General features: G+C 49.0%; 1 protein-coding gene across 1 annotated transcript in view; it reads left to right on the top strand.

The window, feature by feature from the left end:
- Nucleotides 1–14,291, top strand: part of LOC103818441 (glutamate receptor ionotropic, kainate 1) — a 105,522-nt gene that overhangs the window by 53,246 nt on the left and 37,985 nt on the right. The window contains exons 4-7 of the mRNA XM_050977425.1: nucleotides 1,307–1,488; nucleotides 7,219–7,272; nucleotides 8,171–8,344; nucleotides 12,848–12,991. Coding sequence (XP_050833382.1) covers nucleotides 1,307–1,488; nucleotides 7,219–7,272; nucleotides 8,171–8,344; nucleotides 12,848–12,991 — 554 coding nt within the window. The remainder of the gene's footprint in view (nucleotides 1–1,306; nucleotides 1,489–7,218; nucleotides 7,273–8,170; nucleotides 8,345–12,847; nucleotides 12,992–14,291) is intronic.

Genomic DNA, 14,291 nt, shown 5'->3' with positions numbered 1-14,291 from the left:
GTTGCTGGGAAGACAAACACCAGTTCTCATTGCGAGGTGAGGATGAGATGAAGGCTTCCCGGACTCCTCCTCCCAAATTTCATTTTCCCTCCTGGAGTTGCCATCCTATGCACTGCACCCGGGCTGCACCTTCCCAGCCAGGTGACCCCAGCCCCTTTGTCAGTGAGCACTGGGAGCCCATTCCCATCAGAATCAGCTCCAGTGGTCTCCTGTTCCTCAGCTGGCTCCTGGCCAGGCCCAGCTCCCAGTGCCTGCAGCATTTCCAGCTGAATGCTCATCATGTTTCATTTTCTCTATTGATTGCTGGTACTAGAAAACCTGCCAGGAGCAGGCCTGGCCCTGCAGGCGGGGGCAGAGCAGCTTTTCCCCAGGCATTGCCAGCCCTTGAGTGAAAGCCAGCAGCCCTCAAACCTCAGAGGGAAGAGGAAGCTTTGTCTTACCTTAGATGTGCCACTCAACCCCACACTCACACCCCACGCAAATATTATCCCCACTCCCAGCAGGAGAGGCAAGAGCTCCTTCATTTTAATAATTTGTTTGATTTTTGTCCAAGAAGTGCTCCTTGCCTGTGTTCTCTCTATGCATAATTTTAAGGCAGCCTTTTACTTCCCCTCAGCAGGAGATCAGGAATTTTTTGTGGGTGAATTGCATTCGTGGATGATGCGAGGCTGTAATCACACACCTCAAAGAGCTCTTAACTATCTTCCCTCGGTTTTGGAGGCAGTGCAAATTACACAGGAGTGCTGAATTGGCCAGTGGAGCTGCAGTGTGTTTAAACACTTGGACAAGGCTCTGGCTGAGCTCCACTGACTTCAGCTGAGGCGTGTAAAGCTGTGCCAGCTGAACACCGAGTCTGAGAAATCACCCGTGTTTGAGGATGTAGAACTGCATCCCAAAAGATTCTGTAAGAACTCACAGCTGCTGAGTGACACCAGGCAGAAAAGTTAGGAGGAGGTTTCCTCACTTTTACCTTCTTGCTGTTTGGTATTGGAATAATAATGAGCTGCACAGGAAGAAGCCTTATTTGCTTTACACGACTCAGTTTAAACATACTACAGTATGTTTATATTGTATTACATCAATGCAAACATATCCTGTAGTCAATCAGTTAAAAACACCCTTCAAAATATTTAGAAGCCAAGTATAAACATGGGAATTAATATATTTAATAATATTAGCTAGGAAGCTGGCAAATATGGAACTAGCAATTATCCTTAGGGAGTGTGGAGTGTGAGAGATCCTGAGTACTGACAATAAATCCTCGTGGCACAGGATGGTGATTGTGTCATTGCCTGTCATTTCTCAGGTCTGATTCGCCTGCAGGAGCTCATCAAAGCCCCTTCCAGATACAACATCAAAATCAAAATCCGCCAGCTGCCCTCTGGGAACAAGGATGCCAGGCCTCTGCTGAAGGAAATGAAGAAGGGCAAGGAGTTCTATGTGATATTTGACTGCTCCCACGAGACGGCGGCAGAAATCCTGAAGCAGGTACGGGGCACGGGGAGGCAGAGCTCCTCGGGAGCCTTGCTCCCCAAAATCGGCCAGCCTCTGTGATCCCACTTCCAGCAAAACCAAAGGCACCCCCCAGCCTGCCCCAGGGCCTTGTGGATGCAGGGACAGAAGTCACAGCAAGAGGTGCAGAGCCCAGGGCTGCACTGACAGCCCCAGAGAGCCCTGCGTGTATCCGCAGGAGCAAACAGGCTTTTCTTTCTGACATGCCGGGTCCTGCCTGGCTAGGGACATCACTGCATGTGTTTCAGCTTGTCCTGCTTTAATCAACAGTTTTTGTTTCTTTCCCATCACAAAGAGAGGCAGAATCAGGAGAAAAATCTATCCTTTCAATCGATGGGAGAGGCTGCTGTGCGAGGGCTGGCCCAGCCTGAGGGTGAGATTTGGGCAGCCACAGCAGACAAGGACAAACACAGCCTGACATTGATGGGCTGGGACGTTCCCAGGGGCACACAGGGAGTGGTGGGAATTACAATTTACTGCTGCCACTTGCTGTATATTCCTCGACAATCAAAGTCTAAAGCACAGTTTGCTGACCTGCAGGAAACAGCTCCATACATTTTGAGGGCAGTTCCCCTCTTGCTGCACCCCTAGGGATGAGGGATGAGTTGTTATTTCTCCTGCCAGGCAATGTGATGGGATACCCTGATCCCAGAAGAGCAGCTTCCACTGACTAAATGCCCATAAAGGTCCCTTTCTGTTCCTATCCCAGAGTGTTTTACTGAAATACTGAAGTTCTGCAGAGCAGCTTTTTGTGCCCAAGTTGGTAAGGCAAGTTACTGCATTCATGTGTGGAGCCTGGAATGTTCCTCTCCAGGCTGGAGGAACTGGGGGCTTGCAGAATCCTAGATGAGCTGCAGCACACAATTCCTGCTCCCAGGAATGCTGTCCTGCAGTAAATGTTAGGATTTCCTTGGTGTGAGTGATTTGAGGTACAGGGATGGGGAGGGCACTGTAACAGCACTGTTTGGGCAGGGGGAGTGGGCTGTACCTCCACTCTGCTCCCTGCAGGGCTGCCCAAAAGCATCCCCATTTTTGGCTGCTCCTAAAGGAGATTTGTGGGGGAAGAGTTAAGTTGACAACACAGATTTTGAAGGACCAGCACGATGAAGGTGCAGATGTCTGGCACCCTGCAGGAGGCACAAAGCTTCCAATATGCCAAGCTGAGTATGGAAAAACCCCAAAAAGCAAACCTGGGTGTCAAAAGAAGAGGAGGAAGTGCTGAAAGATGCACTAAAGCAGGGCAAAGCAGCAGAAAAGTTTGTGTGGGATATGGATCAGCCAGACAAGTGACAGGCTGCAGATACAGATAATGCTCTCCAGTGCCTGAAGAACTGGGAGAAGGAGGGAGGATGACACTGTGGGAGAAAACAGGAAAATTGAGAGAGGTACACCTGTGGGTCAGCGCTGTGGGAGAGGGAACAACATAAATATAGGCTAGAAAGAAAAGGGAAATGGCTTTTCTATGAGCTAGTTCTGTGCCTGAGTGTAGATGCTGGCAGCAATAACTCAGGGGCTGAGTTCCTCCCTGCCAGAGCAGCTGTGAAATGTGGAGGTGTGCAGGGCTCTGAATTCCTGTGGCTCTCCTCTGATGGCAGGTTGCAGGAGGAGCCCTGCTCATCTCCCCATTCCTGCACTCACAAACCCCTCTGTCATTGTACCCTGGATGGAAGCAAGAGATCAAGCACTGGACAAATCATTTCAAGGAAACTCTGTGATGTCAGTAGAGAATATTTTTGACTTTGCAAACAATCCAGTAGCTGTCAGAGAAAAAACAGGTGGTGTTGTTAAATTATGTAAGATTTCTAACAGGAGAAGGACTCAGGGTCACCTAAAGCTGTCCCCAAAGCAGCTCCTTCTTGTCTGTTCTCTGTATTTAGGTAAGGTAGTAGGTGTTTAGTAGCCATGGAGCAGGGAGGGGACACTGCTTGTTTCCCAGGGAGGGAGGTGCACAAAAGCTCCTCTGGGAGCAGAAGGATCAGCCCAGAACTCTGCTGGAGCTGTGCTGGCAGTGTGTGCCCCAGGGACCTCTTCCCTTGCCTCCTCCAGGCTCTGCTTTACAAAACACCACAAAAGACAGATTTCTTCTCTAATTTCTGCTTATTTATGGCTTCCACTAAAACCCCATCAAACCACGCTTGTTGTGTGCACAACAAGAACAGGTGAATCAATAACCTGATTCAACCCAAATCAGAGTCTGCACTCAGCTGAAGAAGCTGTGCCCCTTCTCTCTGACATGCTCAGAGAGCCTGGATGCCCTCAGCCCCTGCCCAGCCCCTTGAGGCCTGGCCCTCCCTCCCTGGCTATGGCATTCCCCTGGAATATTTGGTGGACAGAGGGTCGGTGCTCTGTCTGCATCAGAAAAGCACTCCCTGATAAAATTAATATGGCTCTTGCAAATTGCAATGTTTTATGCACAAAGCCTGCAATTTATCCTGCACACACTATTCAGTCTGATATTGCCTTTTGTGTGAGGAACTTGGCTGAAGAGGTTGAGTTGTGCTTAACCCTCAGTTTGTGCTGACACACCAGGAACAGTAATCTGAACACAGATTTTACTGCTAGGCAAACTCACCCCTCAGAAAGTACATCCCTGCTAACCTTACATTCCCTACTCCTTTCTTCACACCCCCAAAATACATTTGAGGAAGTGTACTGTGTATTTAATCAGGTTTAAGGCTCTGACAGAGCATCCTGTAAAGACGATGTGACAGACAACGAAAAGAATCATTAATTCAGTTCCTCCAGAAGGCAGACAAACCAGGTGTCACTGTGGAGTACATTCCTGGTACAGTAATAGATGTGAGAATAGAAAACTTCAGCTCCTGACTCTGCTCCTTCGGGGAAGCTGGCAGGTAGGCTGGAGCCCACTCCCTGCTAAGAAAAGGCTGGATTAGCTCTGTTCCCACTTCCACGGGAGAAACACGGTGGCACATCCCCTCTCTGTGGGTGAGAAGCAGGGATGGACTGGCCTTAGAAAACAGCAGGGTAATTAATTGGAAAATGAAATGCATTTAATGGTTGTGAAATTAAATAACAGCTCAAGTGAGGGAAATGCAGAGTGAAAGCAAGCACAGGATTTGGTGCAGTTCCCACTAATGCACTTGCCCATCATTCCAGTTCCAGCCCGCCTCGAAGGCAGACTGACAATAGATCTAAATGAGACAGGGAGTTTTTTACAAGATGAACAAATGCAAGTTAGAGCTGGGATGTGATTCAAGCCAAGAACAGGGCACCCGAAAGAGATGTTCAGACATAAGAGAGAGTATTTTTATCCAGTCTCTGTCAGCTCGCCATATATAATTTGACCACTGATACTTTCTTGGATTCACTTCGTGGTTGGTGACCCGCAGCTGAAAGTGCACAGCTGCAAAGGACAAGGCCCAGGCTCCTGATCTGGAATGGATAATTAGAGATGGAAGTGTCTTTATCTCCCATTGTCCAGCCATATCTGGCTTTGGCTGAAGAACAAATGCTATACAGGGAAGGCTGGGCAGGAGATGTACAAGGAGGATATCTGAGGCTGATTTCCCTAGTTTACATTCATCTGAGTTCCACTGTAAGTAAAAGCTATTATTATTTAAATAGGGCATTTGTATCAGGTGCATAATTATTTACATAATTACATGCAAAGTTATTTAAATAGCAATGAGCAATGAAACCTCATCCCAGTCTCCTGGGCAGTCACACAGACAGAGATGTTGCCTTCCCCTCTCTCTCCTGGCCTGCTTCTCTCTTTCAGGTCACCTGCTCTGTGGGAAGCTTTGCCAGGTGCTTCAGGGGTGTCCCAGCCTGAAATCCATCCTTGCTCCAAGCAGGCTCTCATTGTCCTGCTCCTGGGAGCTGCTGGGAGCTTTCCTGTGTCTGCTGTGCTGCGAACACTCAGCAGAAGAGCTCTGGAAACTCCTATTTACGCTGGCAGGAGCACCCAGGGAATGAAGGCTTGGGAGTTATTGATGCTTTGGGATGTCCAGCATGATTCTCAGCATTCCTCTTTTGCTTTGACTTGAGTCCATCTCCTGTTTCCCTGCATCAGAGCATTAAATCATCCTTCGGTGTGAATTTTGCTTAGCAGCCATATTACCCTTAAACATGAATTTTTATTGCAAATTCTGTTTGATCCTCGAATAAAAAGCCCCTATTTAGTATCTAATGCACATGCCACAGGCATGTCAAAGTGCTATGTAGCTTTTAGCTAATTCTCATCCTTAATGACTGAGAGAGGGGAGGACAACCAGTTGAGGCTGTTCTCCTCAGGGCCCTTGTTTCTGTTTGTCCTGGGCTTTGGAGGCTTTGCTTGTTTGTTTGTTTGGGCATTTTGTTCTGCCTTGTTTTGGGGTGGTTTTGCTTTAAAGAACAAACCTGTAGCATGACTTGTGCAATGACTTCCCACTGGGCTCTTTCAGTGCAGCTCTAGCTCAAAGGAGATCTGCAACATAAAAATTCCAAAAATTTGGCACCTCCTTGGCAAAGCCACAGGAATCCAGTGGCACCAGGGAGGGGGACTGAGTCCAGCCAGGTCAGCTGGGAAACACAGCACACAAAAGTTCCCCTGGATGCAGCCCTGCATTGTTATCTGTGCATAAACAGGGCAGGAGCAGCAGCCTCCAGCTTGTTCTACAGGTAATAAAAGAGCTCCAAGAAACAGAATAGAAGAGGATTAATAAAATCAGAAATAAAAAAAGGCAATTTTGATGTGTAAATCCAGTGGAGCATTTCAATGAAATAGTTGCCTCTGGCTTGACTTTCAGTGGCTGGAAACGGATCAGTTGTTTGCGATTAACACTGAGCTGGTTTTATTATCTGCTGCAGCTCAGAAAGTCCAGGTTTTTCTTTCTTTCTTTCTTTCTTTCTTTTTTTTTTTTTTTTAATGTGAGGAATTGCCATAGACAATCACTCAAATAATGTTCAGAGGCTTCTGCTAGCAAAGGGAATTTTGGCCAGCCAAATCCCTCTGTTTCCCCCTGCCTTTCAAACAGCTCTTCAGGCACTCCAGAACTGTCCTAAAAGGGTATTAGTAACAGATCCTTACATTGCTGTGATCAGGACTGAGCACGAGTTACCCTTGGTCTGCGTTGCTGTTGTGGCAATGAACTCCTCAGTACCTTCCCAGTTTATAATTCCTCCTCCTCCTCACAGGATCCCAGAGAGGGCAGAATTCTCCTGGACAAGTGGAGGAAGGCTGCAGGGAGGCTGTTTCTTCCAAAGTTTCTTCCATCCCAGCTGTTTTGTCCCCCTCCTGCTGACCCACATTCCACAGTGAAACAAAAGGCACTTAGAGAAACTTCCTTCTTTCTGTTTTCCTGCTTTACTCCTGAGCCCTCAGCAGTGTCCTGTTCTCACCTGGCAGCAGAATACAAAACCTGCCCCTAAGCACTTCTCTCTACCAACTGTGTTGTCTGCTCATAAATTCCTTTTTAGCGCTCTCAGACTGCAGACTAAAGGATTTTTAAAATCAGCATCTCGTTATGTCTAGTAATTTTTCTTGTCCTGGAAGTTTTGCAATCTTTAATCTCTTTCCTGAGCAGAGGTGATAAAAACATCATTTAAATACAATAGGATATTTTTGGCTCCTAAAGAAAAATGTGGGGTTTATTGCAATCAAGCTCTCATGACCTGTGATGTGCTTAACCCTTGCTTTTCAAAGGCACTGCAGCACACTGGGAGCTTTCAGAGTAAAGTACCTTCACCTTTCCATCTCTTTCACAGATTCTCTCCATGGGAATGATGACAGAATACTACCACTACTTTTTTACAACACTGGTAAGGAACACTATAAACATCTGGGGGGAAAATTCCTTTGTTTCAGAAAAGACAGCTAAATTTTCTCCTCTTTCTAGATCTTTGTTGCCATTAGTCAAGGAAACCCCTGGGGAATGGGTGCTAGCACTCCTTAGGAGTATCAGGACCCACCATTTCTTAAGAAAGCTGTTTGGCCCCATTTCTGGGGCTGGCTAACACTTAATTGCAGTGAAAATTAATTGTAGTATGCTGATTACCAAGAAACCATCAGTACAGATGGACCAGAGTGAAACAAAGTAAAGAATGAATGCTTTGCACTGTGTGCACTGCTGGTTCATCACTGTTTCACTGTTTCATTTACTTATAAAACCACAGAACCACAAACGGATAAAAGCACTCAGGAAATGTTATAATAAAGTTTTCTTTGATGGCACGAACACAGCTCGGGAGGGTCCCACGTGGTTCAGTCACCCCAGCTGCCCTGTAAATGCCATGTGGAGCACATGGAGCTTGCATGCCCTGACATATCCATAGCACAGCCTGGCAGGGGTGCCTGGGGAGGCACGGCAGGGGAAATTGGGATTCATAAGCAGCTAAAGCACAGCGCTCGCTCCGTCTCTCAGAATTTTCCTCCCCTCAGCTTAGAAGGCAGCTTGACACTGGCCAGCTAATTGCACATGTCGGCCTGTCAGAGCTGCAGCACTGCTATAAATTCACACGTGCAGGTTGGTTGCAAAGCAGTTCTGCTGTGGAGAACTGATCTTTTCACTCCCAAAAGCATCTGTGTGGTTTGTCACCCATCTCACTCACACAGCTTTGGCTCAGTCAGGATTCACACGGGAGCCAGGGCGGGCACAGGGGAAAAGCCCCACAGTTTCCTTTAGAAATGGTTCTGTTTGTGTTCCTGCCGGCACTTTAGGACCTGTTTGCACTGGACCTGGAGCCCTACAGGTACAGCGGGGTGAACATGACGGGCTTTCGGCTGCTCAACGTCGAGAACCCGCACGTGTCGGCCGTGGTGGACAAGTGGTCCATGGAGCGCCTGCAGGCACCGCCCAAGCCCGACTCGGGGCTCCGCGATGGCACCATGACCGTGAGTGAGCCGGGGGGCACAGGGACAAGGGGAGCAGCCACACTGCCAGGGGGGCACGGGGACAGAGAGGGAGCAGCCACACTGCCAGGGGGCACAGGGACAGCGAGGGAGCAGCCACACTGCCAGGGGGCACAGGGACAGAGAGGGAGCAGCCACACTGCCAGGGGAGCACCGGGACAGAGAGGGAGCAGCCACACTGCCAGGGGGGCACAGGGACAAGGGGAGCAGCCACACTGCCAGGGGGGCACAAGGACAGAGAGGGAGCAGCCACACTGCCAGGGGGGCACAGGGACAGCGAGGGAGCAGCCACGCTGCCAGGGGGGCACAGGGACAAGGGGAGCAGCCACAGTGCCAGAGTGGCACAGGGACAATGTCCCAGCACAGTGCCACCGTTCATCTCACCGCTGCTGAAAGCTGAAATGCTGCCTGCCCCACTTCTCCCATCACCCTCTCCACTGTGCAGCAGGAAATGCAGCAGAAAATGGGACTTCCTGAGCAGGTGCAGGATTTGTAACCTGCAGGGGCAGATCCCACACTGTGGGAAGGGAGCAGCATTTTTAAATGGGTGAAGTGCCCTTTCTCTTCGTTTCCACCTCTAGAGAAGCTCTGGCTTTTGAGACGTAATTTAAAGATAGATGAGAGGTATCATCAAGACAGGGAATCAGGATTCCTCCCGGCACTCCTCCAAGGAGGAAAGGAAAGAATAGGAACAATTACAGAGACAACATGACTCCATTCAGTTTGGCAGGGTGAAGGGTTGCCATCTCTTTGCAGTATGAGATAATGTATCTCATGGACTGAGTGCAGCTCAAAGCGATAAGAAATAGACTTTATTGCAGATGATTGCAGGGAAAATTTGGAAATGTCTTAACATCCTGAGGAGAAATGCATTAAATGTGCTGTCCCTGGCATTGCACATGCTGGTGCTGCTTTGGGCTTGTCACCATGCTCACTCATACCCAAAGCTGAGAGAAAGCTGTCCCTGGGAATTCCTGATGGGAATCCACCCAGAAATCCCCCAAATACAAAGTTCTCACCACTCGTCTGCTCTCCCTACTGTCCCTGACTCTTGTGCTCTCCCTTTCATCTTCATAATCTCAGTGTCCTTGGTGCCCTGACACAGCACCAAGGGAAGCCTCTCCCTTCTTGCTGGGATCATTTCAGTATTCCCAGCAGGTTCCATTATTGCCCAGTTTGATGGAGAGCTGCACCACTTCTGCATTTCATTTGACAATAACGCTGTGACAGGCGGCAGAGTGCACAGAGATCAGGACTGTACATTCTGTTATTAACTCAGGATTTATCCCTTCTGGTTCATGCTCTGCTGTTTGCCCTGAAAGCAGGTTGTGGGAAGTCAGCAGGGCACAAGCAAGGCAGTTCTGAGTTCACTTCCTGCTGGATGCCCAAACTGCACCCAGAGGCACAGCTGGTCTAATGAGATCTCTGGCTTTCTTTGCAGTGGCTTAAGCAGCACACAGAAATGAGAAAAACAAGTTCCAGGACTGACTCTGAGTCTCTTTCTCCTGACATAAAAGCCAGAAGTCAGGGTGAGGTGCTTGACTTAGGAAAATGAGGTGACCTGTGGCACCCTACAGCCCTAAACAGAGCCACAGTGAGGGGAGAAGTGGCAAGCCAAGGGAGATGGCACAGCTCCCCGCTGCCACACGAAGCAGGGACGAGTGACAAGTGGCACAAGGACAGGGCTGAGCAGCCACAGTGCCAGAGTGGCACAGGGACAATGTCCCAGCACAGTGCCACCGTTCATCTCACCGCTGCTGAAAGCTGAAATGCTGCCTGCCCCACTTCTCCCATCACCCTCTCCACTGTGCAGCAGGAAATGCAGCAGAAAATGGGACTTCCCGAGCAGGTGCAGGATTTGTAACCTGCAGGGGCAGATCCCACATTGTGGGAAGGGAGCAGCATTTTTAAATGGGTGAAGTGCCCTTTCTCTTCGTTTCCACCTCTAGAGAAGCTCTGGCTTTTGAGACGTAATTTAAAGATAGATGAGAGGTATCATCAAGACAGGGAATCAGGATTCCTCCCGGCACTCCTCCAAGGAGGAAAGGAAAGAATAGGAACAATTACAGAGACAACATGACTCCATTCAGTTTGGCAGGGTGAAGGGTTGCCATCTCTTTGCAGTATGAGATAATGTATCTCATGGACTGAGTGCAGCTCAAAGCGATAAGAAATAGACTTTATTGCAGATGATTGCAGGGAAAATTTGGAAATGTCTTAACATCCTGAGGAGAAATGCATTAAATGTGCTGTCCCTGGCATTGCACATGCTGGTGCTGCTTTGGGCTTGTCACCATGCTCACTCATACCCAAAGCTGAGAGAAAGCTGTCCCTGGGAATTCCTGATGGGAATCCACCCAGAAATCCCCCAAATACAAAGTTCTCACCACTCGTCTGCTCTCCTTACTGTCCCTGACTCTTGTGCTCTCCTTTTCATCTTCATAATCTCAGTGTCCTTGGTGCCCTGACACAGCACCAAGGGAAGCCTCTCCCTTCTTGCTGGGATCATTTCAGTATTCCCAGCAGGTTCCATTATTGCCCAGTTTGATGGAGAGCTGCACCACTGCTGCATTTCATTTGACAATAACGCTGTGACAGGCGGCAGAGTGCACAGAGATCAGGACTGTACATTCTGTTATTAACTCAGGATTTATCCCTTCTGGTTCATGCTCTGCTGTTTGCCCTGAAAGCAGGTTGTGGGAAGTCAGCAGGGCACAAGCAAGGCAGTTCTGAGTTCACTTCCTGCTGGATGCCCAAACTGCACCCAGAGGCACAGCTGGTCTAATGAGATCTCTGGCTTTCTTTGCAGTGGCTTAAGCAGCACACAGAAATGAGAAAAACAAGTTCCAGGACTGACTCTGAGTCTCTTTCTCCTGACATAAAAGCCAGAAGTCAGGGTGAGATGCTTGACTTAGGAAAATGAGGTGACCTGTGGCACCCTACAGCCCTAAACAGAGCCACAGTGAGGGGGGAAGTGGCAAGCCAAGGGAGATGGCACAGCTCCCCGCTGCCACACGAAGCAGGGACGAGTGACAAGTGGCACAAGGACAGGGCTGAGCAGCCAGGCCTGGCAGTGCTGCAGACACCGTGTGCTCAGGGCAAAGCATCAGCAGTCCCAGACACAGCAGACTGAGGACAGAGGAACTTCCTCACCAAGCAGCTCTTGCCAGGGTCTCTGGGCTGGGACACAGGCAGAGCCAGTAAAATCTAATCCTGAGCACCCAGTCCAGTGTAAAAACTGAGCTCTGCTGACACTGATGGGAATATTTCCATTGGTTTTGAGGGACTTGGAGTCAGCCCTCGATGCCCTGAGTGTGCTTGGATCAACTGTCTGCTCTGAGACACTTTGCAGTGAGAACAGCTGCTATTGTCTCCTCCTGCTTGACTCATCGCTCACAATGTTTCCTGAGCTCACAATTTGCTCCCATTGTGGAGCATTATTTTGGGCAGATTCTGACAAGCACATCAAGACCAATTCCTCCTCTGCACTATGTTAAGATTAGTCCTTAAATTCAGATACACTTGAGCAAAACCCTCCAATACTGGGACCACTGATGCTGTTGTAATTCAGTCAAGTAAATGGCACAAACAAAGAAGCAAATGTATTAATTTCCCAGAGGAGTTGCATGGAAAAGAAACAGAAAACTGATCAGCTCTGTAGTTCCTATAAAGGACTCCAGTTTCTCATCTGCAGAATTGCTGCCTTTTTCCTTCAGGCCCCAACTTAATTATTCACTAGGTTTACCTGGAAGGTGGTAATTTGTGCAGCATCATTAAGGGAGACACAGCCATTCCCACCTCACTGTGAGAGCACTGAAGCCCAGTGCAAATGAGCGCGAGACTTTTTTGAGGTGACAAAGTGGGACACGGTGTGTGATGTCGCTTTGAGGCCGTGCCTTTAAACCCACAAACCTGTTCTCAAAAGAAACGCAGATGCACAAAGAGCACCCAGTAATTTTGATATCTGAATATACCCAAGGATCCAAGGCTGTAGTGGGAAGCTAGATGTGTGAGTCCAAGTTAATCTTCCCAAAACACACCTCCAAAGGACATTTCCCCTCTCTCTAGGACACCATTGCACACATTTATGCCAAAAGCCAGGATCCTGGCAGGCAGCAGATACCTGGGCAGTGGGATGTGTTCCAGGTGATCAGCGGGATTGGCTTCCCTGGAAAGCAGGGCCAGCCTGTCCTCTTGGGAAGGAAGCAATCCCACAAGTGCCATGAGAAGAGTGGCTCATACACCTGAGACTTCTTAGAACCCTTCTCCAGCCTGCCTGGGAGCCCTGACCTCCATCTCTCCGTAGCTACCCGGCATGGTTTCCCTCCCAGTGCTGAAAACACTCCAAAATAACGCCAAGAACTGGATTTGGCTGCTCCTCAGGGCTGCAAGGCGAGCCCAGGAGAGGTTTTTCCCTGCGAGGAGCCCTGGGCAGGCTGGCAGCAGAGGGGCAGGCAGTAACTCAGGCTGTGTTTGTTTGTGCAGACGGAAGCAGCGCTGATGTACGACGCCGTGTACATGGTGGCCGTGGCCTCCCAGCGAGCGGCCCAGATGACCGTCAGCTCCCTGCAGTGCCACCGCCACAAGCCCTGGCGCTTCGGGCCCCGCTTCATGAATCTCATCAAAGAGGCAAGTGCAGAGCCCTTCCTTCCTTCCTTCCTTCCTTCCTTCCTTCCTTCCTTCCTTCCTTCCTTCCTTCCTTCCTTCCTTCTTCTTCTTCCTTCCTTCCTTCCTTCCTTCCTTCCTTCCTTCCTTCCTTCCTCCTTCCTTCCTTCCTTCCTTCCTCCTTCCTTCCTATCCTTCCGTCCTTCCTTCCTCCTTCCTTCCTTCCTCCCTTCCTTCCTCTTCCTTCCTTCCTTCCTTCCTTCCTTCCTTCCGTCCTTCCTTCCTCTTCCTTCCTTCCTTCCTTCCTTCCTCTCCTTCCTTCCTTCCTTCCTTCCTTCCTTCCTTCCTTCCTTCCTTCCTTCCTTCCTTCCTTCCTTCCTTCTTCCTCCTTCCTTTCCTTCCTTCCTTCCTTCCTTCCTCCTTCCTTCCTTCCTTCTCCTTCCTTCCTTCCTTCCTTCCTTCCTTCCTTCCTTCCTTTCCTTCCTTTCCTTCCTCTTCCTTCCTTCCTTCCTTCCTTCCTCCCTCCTCCCTCCTCCCTCCCTCCCTCCCTCCTCCCTCCCCTCCCTCCCCCCCTCCCTCCCTCCCTCCCTCCCTCCCTCCCGCTCTCTCTCCTACTCTCCCTCCCTCCCCCCTCCCTCCTTTCCTTCCTTCCACACTGTAAGACCTCCCAGGTTTTTTATTCAGTTCATGTTTGTTGTGGATGTTGATGATCTCTAAAAATGTGAGGTAACCACAACAGCTGTTCTGGAAATGGAAAGAAAAGTGAGTCTGTAGCTCTGTCCTTGCTTCGCTGTGCAATTCCAATTGTTTTGCATATTGTTTGATCAGGGATCAATATCCAGAAAACATTGCAGCCGAATTTGGTAAAGAAGGAAATTACTTCCTGAAGCCATGCTCTATCTTACAATAGTCCATGACTGAGCTGGATCCAGTGGTCCTAAAAATACTCATTTGAAATGCCTTCAGTCTTTCAAAGTCCTGGTTTTGTGTTTGATTTTCAAATGGAAACCTTTCCTTTAGGAATGTGGAAATGAAAATTGGAAATTAGGTGGAGCATCCCAACATGTTTTAACCTTTTCCCCCCTCAGTCCTTGCATTTGAAGAACATTACAATGAAAGTTACATAATTACATTGAAAGTTAACAAAAGACTTGTTATTAGTGATGCCCCTGGCAGTGCTGGCCTCCTTATTTTGGGGATGCTGAGTATAAACTAAGGTTTCCTGAAGCCTAAACCACAATGCTTTGCCCAAGAGTAGCAGATGTACCCCAGCAGATCAGTTCATGCCTGAGCAGTGACTACAGCTCTCATTTATCATGGACAA

This window comes from Serinus canaria, chromosome 1 (genome assembly GCF_022539315.1).
Source record: "Serinus canaria isolate serCan28SL12 chromosome 1, serCan2020, whole genome shotgun sequence".
Taxonomy (NCBI): domain Eukaryota; kingdom Metazoa; phylum Chordata; class Aves; order Passeriformes; family Fringillidae; genus Serinus; species Serinus canaria.
This window is presented reverse-complemented; position numbering and strand designations above follow the sequence as displayed.